Source organism: Haemaphysalis longicornis, unplaced genomic scaffold, assembly GCF_048455015.1.
Source record: "Haemaphysalis longicornis isolate Haplotype H1 unplaced genomic scaffold, Haemaphysalis longicornis Haplotype H1 scaffold_1, whole genome shotgun sequence".
In the NCBI taxonomy this organism is placed as follows: Eukaryota; Metazoa; Arthropoda; class Arachnida; order Ixodida; family Ixodidae; genus Haemaphysalis; species Haemaphysalis longicornis.
In genome coordinates this window covers 268,499,399-268,523,712 of record NW_027526203.1, presented here as the reverse complement: position 1 = coordinate 268,523,712, position 24,314 = coordinate 268,499,399, and the positions used below count along the sequence as shown (strand labels likewise).

At 48.0% G+C, this 24,314-nt stretch overlaps 1 protein-coding gene and 1 pseudogene across 2 annotated transcripts; one reads left to right on the top strand and one right to left on the bottom strand.

The window, feature by feature from the left end:
• Window positions 1-178: 178 nt before the first annotated feature.
• On the bottom strand, window positions 179-16,767 carry LOC144169607 (baculoviral IAP repeat-containing protein 5-like). 2 transcript variants are annotated; one of them, XR_013322477.1, is made up of 4 exons: window positions 16,421-16,767; window positions 7,494-7,891; window positions 5,044-5,289; window positions 179-639 (listed from the first exon to the last, which is right to left on the bottom strand). XR_013322477.1 is itself a non-coding variant. In XM_077698859.1 (2 exons), exon 2 carries the CDS (start codon window positions 7,863-7,865, stop codon window positions 7,416-7,418), a length of 450 nt encoding a protein of 149 aa, XP_077554985.1. In that variant the 5' UTR covers window positions 7,866-7,891; window positions 16,421-16,767; the 3' UTR covers window positions 7,227-7,415. The 2 variants fall into 2 exon arrangements, 1 of the variants encoding a protein (XP_077554985.1); XM_077698859.1 differs by lacking the exons at window positions 179-639; window positions 5,044-5,289 and having other exon boundaries at window positions 7,227-7,891.
• A 1,379-nt stretch (window positions 16,768-18,146) lies between these two features.
• LOC144158877 (uncharacterized) lies at window positions 18,147-23,264 on the top strand (annotated as a pseudogene).
• The last annotated feature ends 1,050 nt before the right edge of the window (window positions 23,265-24,314 follow it).

Below are 24,314 nucleotides of genomic sequence, written 5' to 3'. Positions count from 1 at the left end.
TTCTCATTCTATTTGAATTTACCAACGCAGACGGGGCAGAACGCTTCAGAAATAATTTCAAGCCCATGCAGTGAACATTCCGGGTGCGCAGGGCGTATGTAGACTTTCGCACAGGTCACAATGGGCGACGTAATGTTTAACCGATCGCAAGACAAGGGGTAAAGAAACATGACTGGCATGACAGTATGGGCCATTTCCGAACAATTAAAGCGCTATGGGCCCGTTTATTCTGGCCATGTTCGTTCCTTAGGCCAATGCCCTAGGAATGAGAACAAATTCACAAATTGCTGTTTAATAAAAGATAAGTATCAGTTATTTTAAAATACGTTCAATGCCTCCATTAATGTTAAACATTCTGTCCGCAGGTGCGGAAGTTTACTCCAAATACATAGCCGTGAAGGGATTCCTTCACACTTCCTTCAAGATGGCGGAGCCATTCTCCACCACCTTGGAATTGCTGCTGTTGAGCCAGGAGGTAGGCCAGCATGGTGGCGCCAGGCTGCAGTCGCTCCTTGGTCACTGGGAAGGACCGGGGTGGACTGCTCCTGGCCACCATCTCTGCACCGCAAGGTGGGAGGGCGTCACCACTCCTTGATGCCCAGGACAGCACCTTAGGTCCACTTTTGCAAGTGCACCACCCTGCAGAAAAAGCTTACATGAGGCCTCAGGCGAAGCAGTGGGGTTGCGTCAGTGTCCACGAAATCACTAGGGCGTAAGAACACTGACCCGCGCGTTACTCTAGGCAGGACACCCCTGAAACCATGCTCCTCAGAGGACACTTCCCAAGGCTTCGAGTCCTGCGTGGTGTGGTTTAAACACAAAAATAGCGGCGGTCCTTCTACACTGTGAAGAAGAATGACCAGCGAAGTTTTTATGTGTTGTATGGGCCACTATGGCCGATCCTGGGTCCTTCGATTAGCCTGGCCAGTAGCAGCATCTACGGCATCTAAAATTGCGCCACGAGTAATACACAGACGCTGCTCGGAGCGCATAGCACGGAGTGAAGCTGAAGTATGTCGAGCGATCTGGTTTTCGGCGCCCAGAGCGCGCATCGGACGCGCGCATTTTCTGTGGCGCACTCTGGTACTTATAGGATTAAGGGCGCCACCACCTCCGGAAGCGAACAAACTTTTTCTGTACTGAAATAAAAGTTATTCGTTCTCCTCATCCTCTCATGGCACGCGCTCTTCGTCTTTCTGCCTATAACCCTATCCGCAACCCCCCCCCCCCCCCCCCCCCGTTTCCCCAAGAATGCTCGAGCGATTACACTTCGTCGACAGGTCCGTGCACCGTGGTTGTAATTTTGGAAGACCCCAAAAATTTACAAATAAGAGACGAACAATAGTCAGGACGAGCGCTTTCAAGAGCTCGGCCTGATGTTTTTTTTTTTGTGTGTGTGGAGCCCTGCGTCGACCTTTGCGCGCTTCTAAAAAATACAAAAAGGACACTAGCAGTAGCACAGGGACGGAACACTGGTTTTTGGTGCGGAGTACCTTAGGACCTTGCGATGTCCGTCCGCGTCCGTGCGCATAGCATTTACAATCGCAAAAAATCACACAGGCACCGGCAGGACTCGAGCCTGTGTCTGGTACACCAGACAGAGTTAGTGTTAGTCATCTTACCCTTTGGGCTATGACTTTTTTTACACCCCATTGGGCTACGATCGTGAGTTAGTACCCGAGAGTCAAACGGCTTACTCCCTCGCCTGTAACGGTGCGGAGCAGCTTAGGACCTCCCAATAGAGTTATAGCAGATCGGAAAAAGGGTTCCGGCACGGTACGTGGTACCTGTTACTGGACCGTACCGGGAAGGCACGTTTTCAGAGTTATAGCAGACCGTAACTACCGGCCATGCTACAGGACCGTATACCTAACCGTGACTGCGAGCGCCGTCTGGCGCCGAATTGGGTTACCGATGATGGCGTTCAGTAAACCGACCCAGTGAAGAGCTTCCCACTTGGATTGTACGTCGTATGGCAATTCTTCCTGAGTCGGAGGCGTTTCTTCTACTGAAATATTGGCTTTCAGTTCTCGAAAGCAATAAAGGCAATAAGAAAAAAAAACGCCCCCGGGGAGATTCAAACTAGCAACTGCGAGAACATGAAGCAGACATTTTACCTCTCGTCCACATCAACAGATGGCGCTAGTGTAACGATGCCATACTATTTTGGGATGTCCTCCAAAGAACTCTTGAGAAGGACCATGAATTGACTCCGCATGGTATACGGTATCTAGTATCACCCGCAGACGGCGATGTGCGAAGTGATTGTTTTTTTTCTAATCGCTCTGCGAAGTGATTGTTTTTTTTCTAATCGCTCTGCATAGTTTATAGAAAACGCGCATGCTGGATTGGTACGCTGAGCCTATGGTTTCTTCCAGAGCCCACTTCTGCCATATGATCATTACTCTTAAACACTTCTATGACCAAAATGATTCTCGCCCTGATTGGTATCCCCTCCTTATTAGTTGTTCAATGTGGCCCCCGTTTTAATCTAAGTGTGCATAGTTGTTCACTGTGTTTTGTTTTGTTTTTTAGCATGTAATAAACTCATTTGTATGTGTACATAATCAACTCATTTGTATGTGTACATAGCTGTAAATATAGTTTCCTACATTGACATGCAGTGCAATAAATACCATGTGGACAAGAAAAAGATACCCAGTGGTGCAATGGTAGCGCGTCTGACTCCAGATCAGAAGGTTGCTTGCTCGAATCGCGTCCGGGTCACTGCTTTCTTTTTTTTCTAAACCGGATATTCATGATTCACCTGGGTTTTCATGGGCCATGTTTTTTCAAGCCCATTTTATTGAAGCCGTTGTAATGAACACAACTGAGGTGTCTTAAAACTAATTTCTCCCCGTGTTACCAAAAGGTTCAGTCGTACCAAGGTCAATTTAGAGAGAAATTTGTACGCGCTTTCGCGTGATTTCTCTTTGAAATGGATGCTCTGTTTGTGAAAGAGTATTGTCCCAAAAGAACAGCTCTAACTCACGAACTTACTCTCTGCACAAAACGACAAAGTTATATCATGTTTGGCCACTGGGATGACTCTATAAGCATGACCGTGATGACGAGCAGTGTAATTATTTTAAGTTGAAAGTGTTGAATCTCTTCGTTTCATGGAATCCACGAGCTACAAAAAATCGTCGTGAGGTGCGGAGACCCATCAAAAAATAAAAAAAAACACTTTTGGCTAGCGCTTATGATATTTCCTAATACGAAACTTGTGTCCAGGGCGAACTGCAGTCTTCTGGGTGACGGCGCATTCCTGCTGCATCTCACGAAGGGTTCGCTGCATCAGCGAGCGCACGAAGGCACTAGATTTACTCTGGCGTTGTATTGTGCCTCGTCGTCGCGGGCTGCCCCGACTCGCACCTTTCGCCATGCTTTCATACGCTGCTTTCCCGCTTGCTATATATTCGGTGGCCTCTACCTTCTTGCGGTTATCTCGTAGCGCGTCGCCACCGGAGAGATTATCTCGCGCTTTCTCGGCATACCGCCCTTCCCTCACACTTTCGCGATACTTTCCTCCTACGCTTTCCTGCTCGTTCTATCCCGTGCGTATTCGGTGTCAGGCTTATTTCGCTCGCTTAGGACGACGATGGACGGCGGCGCGAAACCACAGGAGCGGGCGCCCAAGTGCTGCGCACTAAAATAGTTTTGTGAAAACGCCACTATAATGTGGAGGAGGAAGAGGCCCGCTCTTGTTGCAAAAACGAACGGCTCTCGCGTCGACCGGTTTTGCAGCACAATTTGGTAGATGGCTAGGTGGCGGGCTTTTGTATCAAGCGAGTGGTGCGAGCAACGCCTTCGCCCCTCCTGCCCAACTCACACGCCATCCCACGACCGCTGCACTCCCGCCGTCCTGCTCGCCACTCTGTCCCTCCTACCCCCCTCACCCTGCAACCTCATCCGGCTACCACCAACGCCCTGGACGTATACAGCACACGCGGCAGCAGCTTCCTCACTTGGCTGCGTGAACTGTTCTTTTTCCTTTGGTGGGTGCGAGATAAGGGAAAACAACGTGCGCAAACTCTTACAATGGCGATCTCCAATGCGTAGCCAGATACCCAGCGCGAAGAAGTTTTCTTTGGCCCGCTAAACAATAAAAAAAAACCTGACATCTCTTGAGACTACGATGACGTCAACAGTCTGCTGCACTTTTCGCTAATGCTGCGACTACACCGCGGAAGGTAAACAGAAAGAAGAAAGCTCCGGGGGACGCAAGTACGTATGGACAAGCTTTCCACAGCACCGAGCAGTACATCACCTTCTGAAGAAATTCAGATAGAGGTTAAAAATTTGAACGAATCTGGGCTTTTGTGAAACAACCATGCCAGACTTCTCCACGCATGGGAAAACCTGGCGTTGAGGAAGTACTCCGATTTTCTGACCCTTTACTACTTTACGTTTCCGATTTTACGGGGCAGAAACTTGGAGGCTCGCTATAAGAGAGTTCAACTTAAATTGAGAATGACTCAGCGAGAAATGGAACGGAAGATGATAGGTGTAGCATTAAGGGGAAAGAGGAGAGCGGAGTGGGTCAGGGAAGAAATGCGTGTTAAGGACATATTAGTATAAATTAAGAAGATCCCTAGCGAAGGCAAGCGTGGCAGGGGGGCAGAAAGTTAGATGGGCAGATGCGATCAAGAAGTTTACGGGGATAAATTGGTCGCAGTTAGCAGAGGACCAGGATAATAGTAGAATATTGGGAGAGGCCTTTTGCCCTGCAGTGGGCGTAGATAGGCTGGTGGGGGTGATGATGATGATGATGATGATGATGACGGCTCCGATTTTTTTTTTCTTGTATCAAATTTTCGAATGTAAACAAAGTTCAATAATGCGTCCCAGTTCCACAGAGATAAGAAGTATATTCTACTATTCGATCTAGAATGATTTTCAGAAACACTTCGGAACCCGAGCTGGGCGTCTATTTCATGCGGTACTGCATATTGTCCTTGGTTTATGGAGGATGTTTCTATCACAGTCGTATTTGGCGATTACATTCCGCCCTCCGTGTTTTTATTCAGCACAACAGCGTACCCTTTTCATCTCCTTGCAGGCCTCGGCGATGCCGCGGGCCACGGTGTTGATGCCTTGCGTGGTGTGCACGACAGGACCCATCAGCATGACGATGGCGATGAGGGGCACGGCCGCTGTATTTGCGCCCAGACCAGCCACATTGCCAGGCACCAGCGGCGACCAGGGTGGGGCGGCCTGGCGGCGCCGTCAGGAATAGAATTGAGCTGGTGAGGGTATTCCTCACCTTTGGGGCGGGGGGCGCCGGGGCTGCAAGAAGAGGCAGCCAATATTGCAGTGAAGCTGTCTATGGATAAAATCCCGCAGATTATCTCCGGCAACAGAGTGATTAGAGACAAGAATCTCACGCGAGCGTAGCGCCACAATCGCGGCGCCCACTGAAATCACCGGAGTCGCAAAACTGTGGGCCACATATCGAAAAGAAATTCATAAAGAGCTTACAAAACAATGTCCTCTGCGCAATGAATTCGCAATTATAGGTGAAGCCGGCTTGAAGGGGATCGCTCTGAAGGGACAGACAACCGATTTTGTGGACTGCATGCGTTTTCGCTCATATAAAAGCCAGCGTTTTATATAGTGGAGTAACCACAAGGAATTTATAAACAAATTGGCGAAAACAATTTCAATTTGGCAATAAACTTCCTCAAGTCTGAAAGGCGCCGTCGTGTAGTGTCGAAACGTGACACTATAGTAGGTGCCTCGGTCACGTGACGTCCAAACCTTGCAGCTGTTTTAAATTTTATCCACTTATTGAAAACCTTTTAGCCCAGGTATTTGCAAAAGTTTAGCTGGTATCTTCTGTTTGCAATTTCGAAGAGCGCCGCAAAACTTCAATCGCGTGCAACGAACAGCTCACTTTCGGTATGGGAAACCTGGATTGACTGTTTGCGTCGCGGCTGTTTATAACGCCAAAAAGAACCTGCAATGCGTGATTGAAAAATAAATGCATAAACGAATATGAAAGACCGCAACCCATGATTTTTTAGCCTGAGAAAAGTTTTTAAATACCGCTTTTTACCTTTTTTCGGGTTTCAGGTTAATGAGTTGTCGATGAAAACCTTCCATTTGGGATAGAGAACATATACCATATTTTCTCGCGTAATGATAGCACTTCTTTTTTCAAAAAATATGATGCAAATTTAGGGGTGCGTTCATTACGCGAGGTAAATTTTTCGCGAAAAAAGTTTCAGTGCAGAAAACACAAGCAAGTTGCAGGTCAGTCAGAGTTTTTACAATAGGTCTCATGAAAAAAATAAATATAGTAAATCAAAACATAATAAAAACTCCACGGACCCCCGCCAGCCGCGTTGCAAAGTAACGCAAAATGCGCTGTTTTCCTGAATTACGGAACTCGCCGGAAGGAGTTTGCTGCGAGGTGAGAACAGGTAGACCAATAAGTGGCTGCGGCTGTCACAGTGCGGGACATCCAAACAGACACGGCTGCCGACGCAGTAATCTGAGCACGTTCTTTTTTTCTCTTGCGAGTACATTATGTGCACTTAGGGAGAGTTTCGTCCGCACCAATAATGAACTCATGCTAGCGATATAGCTAATATCGTAAAGTGTGCAGCAATAACGTAGCCATGTCCGCTTTGAAAGAGGAGGAAACATAGGTAAGCACGACCATCATCAGCTAGACTTGGAACACATACGACATATTGCTGCGGCAAGTTCAGGGTGCGAAAATTTCGCGGGGGAAATAAAAAAAGTCGTATTTGACGACTAACTTCAGGGGTGGATCATACGCGACTGCGATCATTATGCGAGTATATACGGTACTAGCCAAAAATCGGTTTTCTCTCCCCTTCAAGCTTAAGGTCTAACTTTTGTGTTATCGAACGTATCCCGAAAGAATTGTGACAATGAGACGCAAAATCGACGTTCTACCATTACGACGAGATGCATTTACTTGTCATAATTAGTAGTTCAGAGTTCAGTTGTAAACGTTACGAAATTTCGCTCTGCTGACCACCATGACCATCTACCACGGGAGTAAACGTACAGTTTTCTGTAACTATACTCCGGCCGTAACTTGTTTTACCGAAACTATTTATCCGGAAACAAATTATGGGACAATTAGCCGCTAACACGATTTTAACACTATGCACTCCAGCTTAGTCCTTTTTCACAGGGTGGAAGGGCACCGATTTTTTTTGAAGTTGGCTCACTCCGGACTAAACAAAAAGCGGCAGTGCTATTGGTATACCCGCTAAAGCGACTGTAATTCTGAGCACCGCAAGTGTCACGCGGTCGCAAGCAAGAAGATTCAGTGACCATATTCCTCTTTTCGATTGCAATCTCTAAGATAGAAAAAAACTAAAAGACCCTCAAGCCACTAAATAGGCGTAGCTTAGGGTCCGTCGTATACGCGGCACTCAACGCACGTGCCTCCGCACCTTGTTGAGTTCGTGCTTAACCTCGCGCTGCGCTCTGTCGATTTGAGCCACACGCACCTCGTACAGCTTGCGGGCTCGGTTCTTGGCGCGCTCGCACTGCAGCTTGATGTAGTCGAGGCGCGTCATTTCGCGCTCCTTCTTGCCCAGTTGGACAAAGGCACAGTCGGTGGCACGCGAGTGTTCCTTGAAGGGGTCGTCGTCGGGATCCCATCCGTCCAGCTCCTTGAAGCACACGTAGCAGCGTACGAGGTCCGGCTCGTTCTCGGTCGGGCAGTAATAGAAGCCGGCTTCCGCCATTCTTTGCGGCGTGCACTTGCAGTTGCCCGTCAGCGGCCACTGCGCGAAAGACGCCAGTCGGTTTTCCTGTAGGTCCATGTCGAGGTCTGTTCGGTGCAGCAGCACGGTGTTCAGGGTCAGGTCGACGGCCATGGCGCAGGATGTGCAGGGTAGACGAACTGCGAGCGCCAAGCCGCAGAGCAAAAACAAAAGATAAATTCGGACGGCACCAGAATCCCGGGACGCTCGCCGCCGAGTCTGTACACAAAGCAGCCGCGTCGGCGGATTGCTTCGAAAGCGCGTCATCCCTATTTCATATTTGCCGCGCTTTCGAGGCGCTTATTCAAAGAAAGTGCTACGAGTTGTGCCGCGCCTCCGCCAGATGGCGCCACGGCTCCCGCGACCGAGAGGAGACGCAGTGAAACATCCCCCTCGCGAGGGGCACGATCAAATGCAGAGCATTTCCGGGGGCGCACGACGTTAAGTAGTTTGCGTTACGTTAATGTTGTTGCACTTGTGGCAACTGCTGACGAGAGAGCGCTCGTCAGCAGTAATTTGAATGAGTCAACGATATAAGGCGCGTTAGTAGCGTCCCATTCTGTGCCGGCTTTGTGGCGCAGTGGGTGGAGCACCATGTACATTGCGTTCCGCCCGCAAGGTCGAGGGATCGAAACCTGGCGCCGGATAGTATTTTTTTTTATTATATAGTAGGGAGGGGTGCGGTGCGGACTACGGACGTCAACGCGGGTGACATCGTGAGTTACTGAAATGCTCTGCATTTAAAACGCACCGCTAACACGTTGCAGAAGATTGCAGGTATCACGCTGATTTCCGGCAATTAATACACTGCCGGCCAAAGCAAGTTTACTTTTCCGTGTTGAGCGTGCATTTTTAATCTGCTTTATTAATACTACAGAAGTGGCAACGGGAAAGGCACCATGACAAATATACGGGTGCGTAGCAACGGCGGTGAAAAATGGATTTGAGTTCACGTGCTCAAGGATTGCCTTCATTGTTCAGTATACCCGCTAATATAACCTCAACGCAATACAACCCCACATTTTTTTGACGTTTTCATCACCTTTATTGAAAACCCGCCGCGGTGGCTCAGTGGCTAAGGCGTTGAGCACGAGGTCGCGGGTTCGATTCCCGGCCGCGGCGGCCGCTTTTCTGATGGAGGCAAAAAGCAAAAACACCCGTATGTACGAGATTTCGGCGCATTTTAAAAATCCCCAGGTTGTGAAAATTAATCCGGAGCCCTCCACTACGGCGCGCCTCATCGCCTGCGTTGCGTCGGCGCGTTAAACCCTACAATCATTTATTCAACCTTTATTGAAAGCAAACGACGACTAAAAGGGTGGGATCCGCTGCGGTGATAGCAGGCGAAATCGCCTCCAACGCTATGCTGTTTACGCGCGCCGACATACATTTAGCGACAAAACGATGGCTCTGCAAACTTGAGGGGCAGAATTTCAGACTTGGCACACTCCGTCAGGCCTGCAGGATGACGCCACAAGCGAGTTGGTATTGTTTGGAGCGACAGCTGTGCTGCGTCATGTATCGCAAGGTAATTCAACATACCGCAATGACCCTGAGCCTCCAGACACCAGGTGTCTCAGGTGTGACGCCACGCCACGCGATCGGTTGCGGACAGACATGGCAGCTGCCTTCGCACAGAGCCTCGCCGCTGCGGTACCACGTGACTAGGCGGAGGTATAACAGTTGTTTCGCCGGCGCTTGGTCGTTCAGTCTCACCATGGAGGGAGCACGAAGTGGGACGTCTGCTTACACTAGCTTACCGAAAAAAAAAACTGAGTCAGTTTTGACACTTGTAAACGTAATTAATTATCACGAGCAAAAGTCACTTGCGCTGAATATGCTTCAGCGCAAGCGACTTTCGCTCGTGATAGCTACGTTTAAAAGTGCCAAAACTGACCCCGTTTTTTAAAGCAAAGCTTTTCAACTTTCGTCCAACAGTTTCGGCGCGGATGCGCAAATTCACCTTTTGACCTCAGATACACCCCCTGTGACGCACCCCTTGAAGCACATCGCGTGATTCGCCGGGACCGCTTTCGGCACTCCGCACAAGGCCTCGTTATTTAGTCGTTCTCCTTAACTGATCAGCTGAGCGGCGCGCAGTTGTGGGCGCTCAACTGATCGGCAGCCGACCAATCCCGCCTCCTCCAACGCATGCGCCTCTGGGTCGTCTCGGGCTGCGTGACTTATCTTGCGCTCGGCGAAGAGGAACACCGCGTTCGCCGCAAATGAAAGCGAGGCGGGCCTCCTCCTGCGGGCGTTGCACGGGACCGAACGGCGTTGAGCCGTGGTCGTAATTACAGCTACATTAAAGGTTAAGCAAGCGAAACCAAGACTCAGACTAAGCTAAGGTTTTGCTTTGCATATCCAAGGCTAGCTGAGCTCAGCCGCAGCCATTATTTTTTGTGGTTAGCTAGTGTGACGTGTTATAACCGCGCCTGACACGGAAAACAAATACCCGGACTCCTCTCGCAGGGCAGTCTACGCTCTCTTGTGCCAACACACCGGTGGTCCCTGCCGATGTGGTCGCCACAACATATGTGGGACGTCACCTTTTGCCGTTCCTGTTTTAAAACATTAATCAACAGCGGGGCGTAACGAGCCGCTAAAGGTTGATGTGGCATGTACGCATGGTGATCAAACGCTTAACGAAATTTCGGCATGCGTTACTCGAGCGCCTTTTCTCTGTGAATATTAGAGTTTCTTTTAAGCCTCATTAAATGTGTTTTCGGGCCCAAGATTGTATATTTTAATCAACATAGCGCAGGTAGACCCATTCTTTCCTGTGATTACTCAGAAAAGGTTCTCAGCATTTAAAAAAATGCGAACAACTGCGCAAGCCAGAAGAATGCCATGTTGAAGATTCGTATAATAAAACGCGTTCCACAATTTACTTGGCTACCGCAATGAAACACAGAGTGCATGCCAAAGCGCGTCAATGAGTAGTGGGTGAATGGCCATGGTTAATGTCTCATTGTGGGAAAAACTTAGCTAGCTTGAACCTACAGTCCCTTTACGTGAACGTATTTCTCTTCAAAGCATGAAGGCTTGCGTGTAGCAGAGATTCCGACGTCGTCTGCGGCGTGTAGCGGCAGCGTAAATTTCCGTCAGCGAAAAACCGTAAGTGAAAAAACAACCAGGATCTTAAGGCGCTACCCAAACAGATGGCGTGCAAGCAGAAACGGAACGTTCGAGCGTTTGCGGGCGCCAATAGGAGTGCTAGGACGCAATACGCCATTGCGCGCACGCTCACAATCGATACACCGGTGCTGCGCTGCCTGTAGGGGCGCCACTGAAATCCCCCTAGCGGCCCGTTTCGAAAGCAGCCGCGGGAGTTCCCGGCCAGCTCACCACTGTCGCCGTTGCTTTTGCGGCACGTTCGCGACTGATATTTTTCGTTTTTATGCGTTGGAAATACTTATTTATGTGAAGCAGTCACTCGTTCGGTAATGTGGTGTATTTACGAGAGTGTAAATGCTTCTGACGCGATCTTAGTGTGGTACATTCGGTCCGCATAAGCGCCAGGTGTGTGTCGTCACCGGCCGGCGTCGCGAAAGCGGCATAAGCGTGGAGCTGACTGTAATTCCACTGCCCTGAAATTTACTAACAGTACCTACGCAAGCAGCGTTCGTTCAGATGTTCATGCTACGGCTATACACTACTATGTAAATCGGTTTCATGTGCTTATATAATCTAGCGGAGCACTCATACCTGACAGCACGCCAGTTACGCTTCATATCTAAGAAATTGATCGCTTCCCTGAACAAGCCAATGTGGCATAAATTTCACGGATATTCTACGCAATAATTACGATGGGTAATGCAAAATTACATGCGAGAGTCAGCACACGACAAAGAATTGACTGCTGGGTCGTCTTGTTTCGAGGTGAGCCCTCGTAAACATCCATCATTTGCTACATGTATCATCCGCTTATATCCGCGTCCGCGAGTAAACGCTGCTTCGAAACATCGTCGTATGACATAGGGAGCCTGTTGAATTTAGCACAGAAGTGAAATCAGGGGGCCTTATCAGATACCACACTCTTATAACGACACCTTTAATCGCTCGTGAACTTACTGTATACTATAAAAAAATTTGCGCCAATCCACCCTGCGAATGTGGTTGGAAAGCAAAGCTGTGTACGGCACCCACAACGATTACGGCACCAATGCGACACCACTAAAATTCAGTCATGTCGCTCAACAAATAGTGAAACCAGAGAGAAGTAAAATACACTTAACCGCACCCTTTATTACTTCAGACGTATATTTTGTGTGGCAATCAATGTTGGTAATATATGCATAATGCATGAATGGTGGTTGGTTGAGTTGTATAGGTGTAGCACATGAATCGAAACTCAATTTTTCTAAAATAAAATGAAGCTCAAACCCGGTGTTAGACGACCTCACTTCTCCGTCTCTGCCGCCGCGGACGGAGGCGACGAGATTGGCGGCAGAGACAGGGGGGGGGGGGGGTAGAAGGAGGAGAAGGAGTAGCAGGAGAGTCGATCCCGGATGTATCGAACCCAGATATATCGAATTATTGCATATATTGAACAGTCCAAAATCCCCTTGGAAATACTATGCGAAAGCAAATATTTTATATATCGAATTATCGATATATAGAACGTATTTGCGATCCCCTTGGAGTTCGATATATCCGGCATCAACTGTACTTCCATTCAGAATTCTGAACGGACCAGAGTGCGGCCCAAGGAAGTGGTTCCTTCTTCACTGGAGCCCATATGCAGTCCGCCTGTGCTCTGTCCACCAGCTGAAGCTGGGTAGGCAGAGAGGGGCTGGACAACAGCATCTCCCATTGATCTTGTTGGGTAGTTGACTGAAACAGCGGAGGGTGCTCAAGACTAAAATCGCACACCCCGATTATGTGGTGGAGTGTTTCTACTGCTGAGCAAAATTTACATTCAGCGTCATGGCGATTCGGCTGCATTAAGTGAAGACACGTCGGGTGTGGGAAGCAGCCGGATTGTATGAGCCCTAGAGTAGTTTGTTGTTCTCTGGAAAGGTCAGGGCAGGACGAAGGTAGGGCCTGTCTCTGAAGGCGACAACGCTTGGTTATCTCCCTTAACGTGACATGCGGGTGACTTCCTCGTGCAGCTCCATAGCACGGGGGGTAAAAGCGCAAGCTTGTTGGTGGGCCTATTTGTTGCCCTCCACGGAAGCGTGAGTGGGTGTACAGATGAGCTGAATGGAACTGTTTGGGGAGTGGTTTTTTTAGCACACGCAGTGCAGGTCGGGACATCCAACTCGACTGGTAAATCCGGTAGGCTTGTTGGGAATCATTGACTTCCTTCCCATACCCTGGTTGAGTGAGAGCCAATGCGATGGCTGCCTCTTCTGCTGCCGTCATGTCTTGGATCTTGAGGTAGGATCAGGCAAGGAGGTTCGTCCTCGAAGTAGCCACGATGATGGCGTATTGGTGCCCTCGATGTTGCGAGGCATCTGTGTAGATAACGGCATGATCCCCACTGAGGGTGGTGTTGAGCGCTTGAGCCCGTGCTTGTCGGTGACCCTCGTCGTGGGAGGGGTTTCTATTTTTAAGCAAAGGGAGCACCGTTAGTTCTTGTCGCCAAAAGTCCGGGAGTACAACAAGCGGAGTAACATTGTGTGCTGCCCAGCCAATCTGGTGAAGGATGGAGCGAACCGCCGGAGTTCTGCTCAATAGGAGCTCCTGGTTAGAAAGATGGCCCTCTATCAGCTCTTACACCGTGTTGTGGAGCTCAGTGCTAAGCAGCCTCTCTGTAGACGCACTTATGGGAAGAGAAATGGCCTGCTTAACCGCCTTTCTAATTATTATATAAAGCATCTTTATGTCCTCCTTGCCGAGAAGACAGGTGTTTGACGTAAGTGATTCTCGAGAGGACAAAAGCTTGAATTAATCTTAAAAAGGTATCGGATTCCTTGAGGCCTCGCTTCTTGGTGGCAACTCGCCTGATCATGTTATTATTTGATTGATGCTGTGTTTGATGCGCTGCAAGGATACGCCACTCTTGATGTTGGCCTGGAGATGTAGGCCCAGGATCTTGCTGCTGGGGCTTGGAGGATGGCCTGGCCATCAAGGAGTATTTGAATGTGTCCCTTGATGTGTCGTTTGAAGTGAGGGCAGTCGATAAGGAGCTGTGATTTTCTACGTGAACACTGGAGGCCCCAGGCTTTAGCACATTGGCGTACTGGAAGTGAGACGCCATGCGTTGGTGTGGGCTTCCTTTAATTTTTGTAACTCCTAGCACACGCGGAAGGCGCGCACAGGGCCGCTAGACGTGCCGTGGGCGTAGCGCACAGTGGCGCGAGAGGTCGTGTGACGCTATCACGTTGCATTCAACGACAATGCAGAGGGTAAAACCCTAGATGTGCTTGGTGAGTGCACCACCGGTCTTCCCCGTCTCCGTGTGGGCTCGTAGCTACATCGGTAAGACCACGGGCTCTCGCTTTGTTACGCTATTAGTTCCAGGTTTGATTCCTGGCGGTGCCAGGAAATTCTTTTATTTGTTCGCGTGAGTTTTCTGTTGACACCAACGGTCGCGAAAGAACCCTTGGGGCGTAGCGGTAGAAAGCTTTGCTTTAAAAATGTGTCCGCCGAGCGATCAGCTGTTCGTTAAATTCGAAAAACAAAATAAAAGTGAACGCGCAGCTTGCGTGCGTGATTACTAAAACGGTCATTCCTTGATTTTGCTCCGCATTTGTACACAGCGATAGTTAATCTCCCCCCTCCCTCCCTCTGTCTTGAAAAATATCCCTGTATTTCCCGTCTAGTTGGTCTAGTTAGTCCTAACTTTCTTAAGTTAAAACGAACGTCTCTAGCACATCCGGAGCTACACTGGATTTTTTTCATTCCCGTACGAGCTATTATGTTGCTTCCAGACTGGCAGATCATTTATTTTTCTGTGGTTTCATTACCTCCCCTTGGTCATTGCTCTCAGGCGGGAGTGGGCAGATATTTAACGATCCACAGGCTTGTAATATACTTAACATCTTCGCGTGGCCTCTATTCCTATGAATGGCGCAAGTTATTGTCAGTTAATAGGCAATCACATCCTGGAATCACAATTTGCTAGCACGTACATATTCGAAACAAAGCCGGCATTCGTTGTCCGCGCTTACCAATTTAAACGAGGCGACAATAGAATTCACTTGGACTGACTTTTTCAGACGTAACAGTGGTGATATGCTGCTGCCGTCGCCAATGCCCCTAAGAGCGGTGAAGAAGCGCCCAGTACCGCGTTCCCGGGTAGCTCTTGTTGGCGTTCCAGCATTCTATCAAGACGCAGCTGTTTTTTGAAGTGCCCTAAACGTACTACTGCTTACAGACATCACCATAACAAGTTGTTTAGGGTGCGAAAAGGCAAAAACAAGCAAAAGAGAACCAAAATATTGCATGATCCGCTATCAGTTGCGCAGCGGCCATCCCGTAAGCGCCGAGGAGAATCGGCGGCAGGCGGCGCAGCGATCGCGAAGCTCGAGGCGTATACCTGTGGCGGGCGCACATCAGAGTCATCTTAAACGCCGAGTACGATAAAAGCTATCGAGTTGCAGCGCTATGGGGCAAGTGAAGCGTCCTCTGTGATAAGAATTCTCTAAAACGATGGCCTGCATTCGTTGCGTGCACTCTTTGGTTCGGGAGTCGCGTGGAGGGACTGGAAAATAAAAATCACAAGGGGCGTCCCGGGCCACCTGGTGCAAGGCCCAAAACTACGGGAAAAACGACGGGAACGGTGCGCGTAGTTTTGCGACAATGGACAAATTCAACGAAGGACGAAGCCCAGCAGACAGACGATTGAACTGAACTAATAGCGCCCGTGGTGGCGCTTTGCGTAATGTAAGCAATACGTTATTTGCATTGTGCCATAGCAGGTGTCACATGCGAGGGGGAGCTTCAATCAAGAATGAGGTGACGGATTAGTTTAGAAACGATGCATTGGGAACCACACTTCGAGCGTCCGCCGGTGATCATGTACACGGCGATGTAACCTCACGCAACGAATGCGGTAAAAGCTGTTTGTCACGCTTTTTTTAGCTCGTGACCAGTCATTTTCGTTTCCGAAACGGCGTAGAACTATACGCGGGGTAACGCCTAATAGATGCAGTGAACAAAGGTATCTATTATGCACAGTACTTGCCCAATATCAATAAAAGTGAGTAGGAGAGCTATATGAGTACAATTCTTAAACAACAAAATTATCCAAGGAAACGGTCCGGACCACGAATTGCCGGCGTTCGTGCCAAGGTAAAGCATTATCCCGATGTCGTATAGCGTATACCCCGCCGAACGACGTCGCATTTATCCGTGCCACAAGACGATATTGTAATGTTTAAGTAGGAGCACTAGGAAAGCGCACGGGGTAATCATGAAGTTCACTGTGCCGTTTAATAAACCAATTGTCCCTTGTTACCGCGTTCTGATACATCGGCATGCACACGGCCATTTGGGGCCGTGACTCAATGCGTTGTGTACGCATCATTTTTCTCTAATTGTCGATACTTGGTACTGAGGTGTTTTGTTTTTAATTTGGTTAGATAAGCATTGGTGGTGGCGGTAATTAGAAGCACGGCTCAGCTCAGAAGCTCAGCCCCACTTCACCACTTAGCATACGGCGCGCAATTAATCGCCACTATCTTCTATGCCATTGAGAAAGGAATAGGTGGACGACTTACGCCGAGGCAGAGCTGGAGAGGTGGGCCACAGTGTCAATGCCCCCGGCCCGTCGAGAAGACGGGGGCGGAGGTAGCTGTTGGCGTGGCAGAAGGCGGAACGAAGGTGACGCCCGCCGCGAACCCGTGACAGGCAACCTCCTCATCATGCTTGCACCGTTGGGGCAGCAGCAACACCTCCTCATCATGCTTGCACCGTTGGGGCAGCAGCAACAATTACGGACGAAGGAGGGACGAAAGCCTGGCTCGACGGGGACCTCGGGAAAGCCGTGTGGCGAACGTCTTCGTCGGCGAAAGAACTGACCAAGGGGCGTGTGGCTCGCGCTCAGTCACGCGCTGGTGCGGATACGTTGGCGTGCCGGAAACTGGCATGCGCTGCTTTCAAAGAAAGAAGAAAAAAAGGACAGAGGCTGTACTGTACCCTCCATTTCATGCAGTTGCTCTTGGCATACATACCACGTACGCGTACTGTGGAAATTAAAGCCTATTCCCGCAAACTGCTTAATTACTTTCTCTTCACGTGCAGCCTTGCACAATTATTTAACGGTGTTTCCGCTATACATTTACGGCTGACATTCACCGCCACCTTCCAGCGCAGACGGAATGAATAACTGGTAACCGCTTTCCGTCGACAGCTTGCAAGCAATCGACAGACAAGGAAGTATATCCATTCATATATACTCAGCCTTCCCCTCAAGGGGCTCAATTGTTCTCAAGGGGCTCAACTGGCGAAACAACAGTGGATGACTGGGCTCACCCATGACACCAGCATAAGAATAAGGCAAATGTGAGGAACATCGATCACCGGCAACAGATTCGTCATAATCGTCTAACCTGTTTCTGTTGATCTAAAGGAGGTATTTACCCAGGTGCATCCCTAAAATCATCATCCCCATAATTATCATCTTTGTATTCATCATCGTCGTCGTGGTCGTCCTCATAGTCACCACCGATATCAATGCCATCAGCATATATTCAACAAGGTAAATATAAATGGTAGCGAAGCTTCGGGCGAAAAGCGGTTCAGAACCTAGTGCCAGCGACATCAACATGGGGGTGTTCTGGGAGTGGCGATTGAAGCGCGACTAGGTGAGGAGGGAACAAACACTAATAACAAAAAATCAGGATTTTATGCAACAATAAAACAATATTTATATTTTACGAAAGATATTTATTTTTTAGTCACGTTTATTTAGGCACAGTGTGCGAAGAATTTAGGAAAATGTTGTTCATTCTCAAAAACCTTTTTTGTAGCACCCTCTGAAGAATGGCACATGTCATTGCTCTGTGATGCAGTCCTTGTAGTGTTCGGAAAGGTGCACCTAAAGTTCGCCTGCTAGGAAACGCCCCTCACATGTTTTGGTGGTGTGCATTTGCATTCGTTTTTTCTTGTTAATTTGGTGCGCAATTAATTCTTGCTGTGCGTGGAGCTGCGAGGTGTGTTGTATCGTGGGTGAACACGTTTAGTACCGTGCCCGGTGGGCACGGTGTCTTACGGGACGATGCTGCCAACGGTTGGAGCGGAGCGCTTTCCTCGATGAGCAATGCTATATGCCCTCCGGAGTGAACCTAAACCGGAAATGGCTATATGGACTCCGCTGTCCAGCGCCATCTAGGAGGCGCCTTAAACACCATTTTGTCACGTGAAAGGAGCTTTCTGTTTTTTTTTTTACACATCGGTTTTTGGCGTGCACGCGGTCTCCGACAGTCCGCGCGCCTTCGACTCGACATGGAGGTTAGAGTCGGTGAAAGATTTAATTCTTATGACGAGTTTGAGACAGCATTGCATCGATTCGGGGTGCAAACAAACACACTGTTTGTCAAAGAAAGGACCAAATCGGTGGCAGTGGTAAATGCCTCCTTGACAGCAAACTCGGTGAAGCTAGATAGTAAACTCCAGTTTGCCAATGCAACATTCACCTGCAAGCACGGCGGACGTAGCCGGACAACTGGCACTGGGATTCGCCCTAACCAAAGGTGAGTAATATGACCCTAGGTCTCTCGATCGTGAATTAATTTGGTTGATGGTGGGGTTTTACGAAGCGACGCTACACAGGCGATGAGGCGCGCTGTAGGAGGGCTCCAGATAATTTGTGACCACGTGGGGCTCTTTAACGTGGGCCGAAATCTCGGAGCACTCGAGCCTTTTCGCCTCCATCAGCAAAACGGCTGCCGCAGCCGGGAATCGAACCCGTGTCCTTCAGCAGCACAACGTACGCCATAGCCACTGCGCAACCGCAGTGTGTCTCGTGGAACAGTGTATTTGACGTACTAATATGTTTTTCGAACGGCGAGAAGCGAAGATTCATGGGTTGAGGCAGGATTTCAGGTAAATGCGCCTATATGTTCCTGTAGCTCCTATCGCTCTGCTTTGTTTAACGAACATTGATTAGGGGCTATTGCATAGCCAGATATAGTTGGCCAAGTGCCCACAGAAGGCTATTTTCACACTTCGCGCCTATATGAACACTACTAGGCTACCGGCAAGACTGACTGCTCTGAACTCTGTGGGATTGAACCTTTAGTTTAACCAACTCCCCAAAAAACAACAGCTAGCAGCAGTGGATGGGACACTCATTCTAAATGACGAGAGGCCCAATTTTAAATTTTAAAAAAATCTGGAGAAGGTGGTAGTATGCAACTGTTTCCAGAATTTTCACAGTGACTTTTAGACTATGTTCCATGTGCCCTCTAAACAGATTTTTTCTAACCTGGGCAGTCGCATCTTTGTTGTTTCCAAACATATATCCAAATGCAAGTTTATTTTCAACGCAACGGTTCAGCATCAAAAAGGCCTTTGTTAGCAGATCCCCCGTATATTGAAGAGGCAATGGCGATCCATCACTGCAAAGCTGCATTTCCTTACGTCCTAAAATTTACACTCCCAACGGTGTCTAAAATGTGCTGTTATTCAAAAATCCGTTTGGCTGTGAAAACACCTTTTGAAAAATGCTCTTCAAATGTGCAGAACTATTGGGACACGTTACCTGGACAATTCGGACAATGTCATTCAATATGAGGAAGTTGCCAGAGTTGCCTGCCAGAATTTGCCAGAAATTGACTAAGAGCTAGATCTCATATAAGAACATCTTAATTTCTTAATAAATCGTCATATCTCCTGTGTTTAGTATTTGTGCCTGTTTTTGTTGTGTCCCATTAATTGCAACAGGCAGACATGAAGTAGCGCTTTTCTTAATCAGTATTCCCAGCTTTCAGGTATTCCTTTTCATGGTACGACAGCGGCTATGAAACGTAAATGTGAGAAGTGTACTTGTTGAATCAAGCTAATGAATCGTCATTAGTCCAGAAGTTTAATGGTACTATTGAACCGCTGTATTCAACCGTTGGTGCCATTGTACCATCACAAACAATAACTTTTTTTGGTTTTTGCATACATCTTTGGTTGAAATTATTTTCACTTATGTAAAAATTGATGGTGCTGATATATCCATCCATTAGAGGCTTAAAATGTTAAAATGCACTTTTTTAATGCCTAGAAATCCGACCTCTATGTTTGAAGCCTCCTCGATTATAGGTCCTGCACAGCCTGAAATGAGACCTGATGCTCAATTTTCTTAGGTGTTTCTACGGGGCTGTCCTCAGGGTGTTTGTAAGCTGTCAAGGGCAGGTAAACTGAGGAAGCGCATTGTCTTTAGGCTGCAAGTAGCTTCCTGTACATGCATGGAGATACTCTGGTTAACTTTCAATTTCTCACACAAAAGTATGCATAAAAAGTTTATGCATAAAGAAACAAACATTGTATTTCAGTGCTGTCTGCTGATCTGCCCATGTTGCCTTTTGCACTGCTTACTTTTGCATGTTTCACTGTAGCTGACTTGCGGTAACTATTGTTACTCCTTCCATTATCTTGGATAGGACGATGAAGAGAGACTGCCCAGTGCAAGTGGTCATTGCTGCTAAAAGAGCTAGCCAGCAGCTAGAAATCACCAGTGCTGTGCTTGAACACAACCATGCCACAACAAAGGAGATGCTTGACTCCTATCCAGAGTGTCGTCGGTTCGATGACGAAGAAAAAGAGTTTGTGGAACCTCTTCTGGAAATGAAAGTGCGGCCAAGCATGATTTTGCAGCGACTGAACGAGAAAACAGGTAATTTGTTTTTTCGGCGAAGCAGTAGTAAAGAACTTCATTTTTTATCCATTTAATTCTTGTAACTGCTTGCAGGCAAGGCTCACATCACCAAGGACCTGCACAACTTGAAACAGCAGAAGAACAGAGATGACGCAGCCCAGCTCATGGCAGCAATTGCCGAGTGTCGAAGAAAGGACAATGCCAAAATCATTCCTGTCACTGATGAGAGCCAGGAATTGCAAATTCTGTTTATCCAGACACCACATATGCGAAAAGCTTTTGACGCATTTCCAGAAGTTTTGTTGCTTGATGCAACCTACCGCACGAATAAACTGCGAATGCCATTGTTTGTGTTCGTTGTGGAGGATGGCGCTGGCCGCAGCCATGTGGTTGCCTTTGCCTTTGTTGCCAGTGAGCAGCAACATGTTGTGACGCAACTCCTCGACATCTTCGTAAAAGAAAACACAGCTGCCTCAAAAACAAGTGTAGTTGTGGTCGACAAAGACTTTACGGAAATATCTGCAGTGCGGGAAACTTTCCCCTCAAAACCTGCAGTGCAGTTGTGCCAGTTTCACGTGACAAAGGCGTTCAAGATAGCTGCAGGACAGCATGCGAAGTCTGCACAGGAGAGAGACAGGCTGGTGAGCAGCTTTAATGACATGCTCTGTGCACCAACCTCACAACTGTTTGAAGAAGCTCATGCTGAGTTTCTGAGGTATGCCAGCGAGGACGCGCGCATTTACTTCGAAAAAAAACTGGGCAAGGATCCCTGAAATGTGGGCCCGTCACCTGTGCGATACATCATTCACAGCAGGAAATAACACCACAAACCGCGTAGAGTCGCACAACGGCAAACTGAAAAACATTTTGTCGTCGCACGAGAAGCTGCACGATGCCCTGCGCTCTTTACTCAACATTTCAGATTCAATGCTGCAGGAGGCAAGACACCAGGCAGCCCTCTTGCAGACATGTGAATTTTATTCTTACAACGCATCTGGAGATGTTGAAAAAATGTGCTTCAAGGAGCTCACCCCATATGCTTGTGCGCTCGTAAGCAGTGAGCTGACAAAGGTGAGGGAAAACCCCCCAGAGATACGACAGCTGGCGGCCAACCTCTACAGCGTGTCCTCTGCTTGTGGCAACACCTGGCACGAAGTTTCCACTGAGAAGCAGACGTGCAGCTGTACTACCTTTTCACGAATGGGACTTCTGTGCCGCCATTTCCTTGCAACTTGTGAAAAGTACGGCATAATGCCAGATTTGAAAACAGCCATAAAAGCGCGCTGGTTCAAGTCCTACCAGCTGGATTATATGGCAAAAAACACTGAGTCAGGTTCAAGCCAGCAGCCCTCAGAAATATGCCCAAATGAGGAAATAGCAACAATGCCCGGGCCATCATACGAAAAAATGAACAGGAGTCAGCGTTTTAATTTTGCAATGCGCACATTTAAGACAATGGCTGACCACTTGGCGGACTGTCCCACGGACATCTTTACTGCCCGGCTTGGTCTTCTAGAAGAGATCCACACAGGTTGGCTGAAAGGGCAAGACATCATAATGGCTACTGACAACAGTGATGTCGGTCCTGATCTTGGCAGTACTGGTCAAGCCCCGTGTCACCAAGTGGCCACAGCAGACGCACTGGGACAAGAGGCACAGCAGGAGCACCGTACCAAGACTTCCTCGCCTGAATATGGAAACGCCAACTCCATGCAACCATGCCAGGAAGCTTCTTCCTCCTCTGCAGCAGCCCATGAAACTCACAGCACTCTACATCACCAGGTATGCCAAGATTTCGGGTTGCCTACCTTACTGACCCTTTCAAGATTGACATGCTTGGTTACAATTACGCAGATAAAGCTTCCTGTGGTCAAGAGCCGCGGCCGCCCGAGGAACAGACCTGTTCAGAGGAAGTGCAAAAGGCCCAGGGATGCATCCAGCACTCATCCAGTGGCTTTTGAACATCTTTCTGAAGTTGCTCAACATAAATGTAAGCAGCATTACTGAGTTATTTGTGTATCCTCATTCGATGCTTTCCTTTTCAGTGCTGTTCACTGGAATTGTTGGAGAGGCAGTCAGCAACCGTGTTTTAAGCCAAAAATACACGGTGGAAGAAACTGATGTTGAGGTGCGGCCAGAATTACTCCCTAGTGCACTGTTGGACTGCAGGGTCAAGTTTCTGAAGTTAAAAAAGTACTTCTCAAAAGATGCTTGGGCTCTCCTAACATCATCAGGTCAGTGGTATTTCTTCTAATTGAAGGTTTCCCTGGCCTTGCAAAGCATTACAAAATGCAAGTTTGTTAGATTTTAAAAAACTGCCACTGTGCAATGGTATTGATACCTCTGGTTCTGTCTTCTGCAGCAATCCATGTCGCTCCAGCATTCGCAAGGAGTTAATGCACCGATTACTCATTTTTCGTACCTTTGCTTTGTTGCAGTGCTACATATTGGAAATTTTGTCAATATTATTGCTTTTTTTGTGTGTATGAAACCTGTAATACAAGTTCCTTCTTTCGAACAAAGCAGTGATGCTTGTAGTTACGGTTGCTTTAAAAGTGTTTAGTTTGCAGAAAATATATTCACCATGAAATTAAACATCACGGGTGTTTTAATTGTAATGCTCGCATTAATTTCATTTTGCAGTGGCTATGAAAAAAGCTAATGAAGCATGGCTATGCCGCATTTGCAGTGAAAAAGATTATGGTCAAACCAAGATGGTCTGCTGCGACCACTGCCTTGAGCGGTTCCACTGGTAAGAATTAGAGAAGTCTGTTTAAAAACTGAATTGAAAATGTTAATTTTGCTTTATCTTTTACACAGGCCTTGTGGTAAAGTCACGAAAGCAGACGTCAAGCAGTCATTGTGGTTCTGCTGTCACTGCAAAGAGATCTGAAGACACGTGGGACCTTTCACGGACGTCAAGTGCATAGCCCTTCTGCGTTCACCTTACATTTCAGTTTCACATTCGCAATAAATATGCATTCCTGTTCAAATTTCTTGTTTGGATGTTTATACTTGCGCAAACATGGAGCATATATGCTATGCCAAATAACGCTATGGAGCCCTTATGTGCATGCAATAAACAAAGAAGGCTTTGAAGGCCTGAGCGCAGAGAGTGTTTTGCAGTTGAGCCTTTTAACAAGAAAGCCCCGCCTCCTCCTTCTCAAAGAAAATCATTACATCCACTACTGTTGAGTGATATCATGTGGAGACCAGCATCAAGATCAGGTAATAGTTTCGTTTGAAAGGTTATCAGCAGTCAGAATGATCGGTACCAGTCGAGTAGAATCTTACGGGGGTATCAAGTGGCTTAAAGACAAAGAAGCCGGGTCAAAAAGTTGACACGAACAACCGAATTCCACTTTTTTTTTTTCAAGGCACCCTAAACACCAAAAAAGCCTGGCACCTTCTTCGCCATCTCCTGGACAGCTCCAGCTCTCGGACTCAAGTCAACCACAAGATACAGCAACTAATAAGAAACTGTGACCTCCACCCCAGAGAGCTACTTCGAACTATCCGCAACAACCTGTTTGGAACTCCCACAACCCAGCCAGCTCCCCCAACACTGTGTTACACAGGCCGACCAAATCAAGAACTTGATGCTCCTTTCACATTTGAAGAACTGCAATCAATCCTTGCTAATCTCACTCGGAACACCACACCCGGCAGGGATCGAATCACTAACCGCATTCTTCGCAACCTGGATCACGAAACACTGGAATCGATACTTGAGCTCTTCAATTGCCATTGGGACGAGGGCACGCTACCGGCACAGTGGAGGCACTCTGATATAACGCTTATACCGA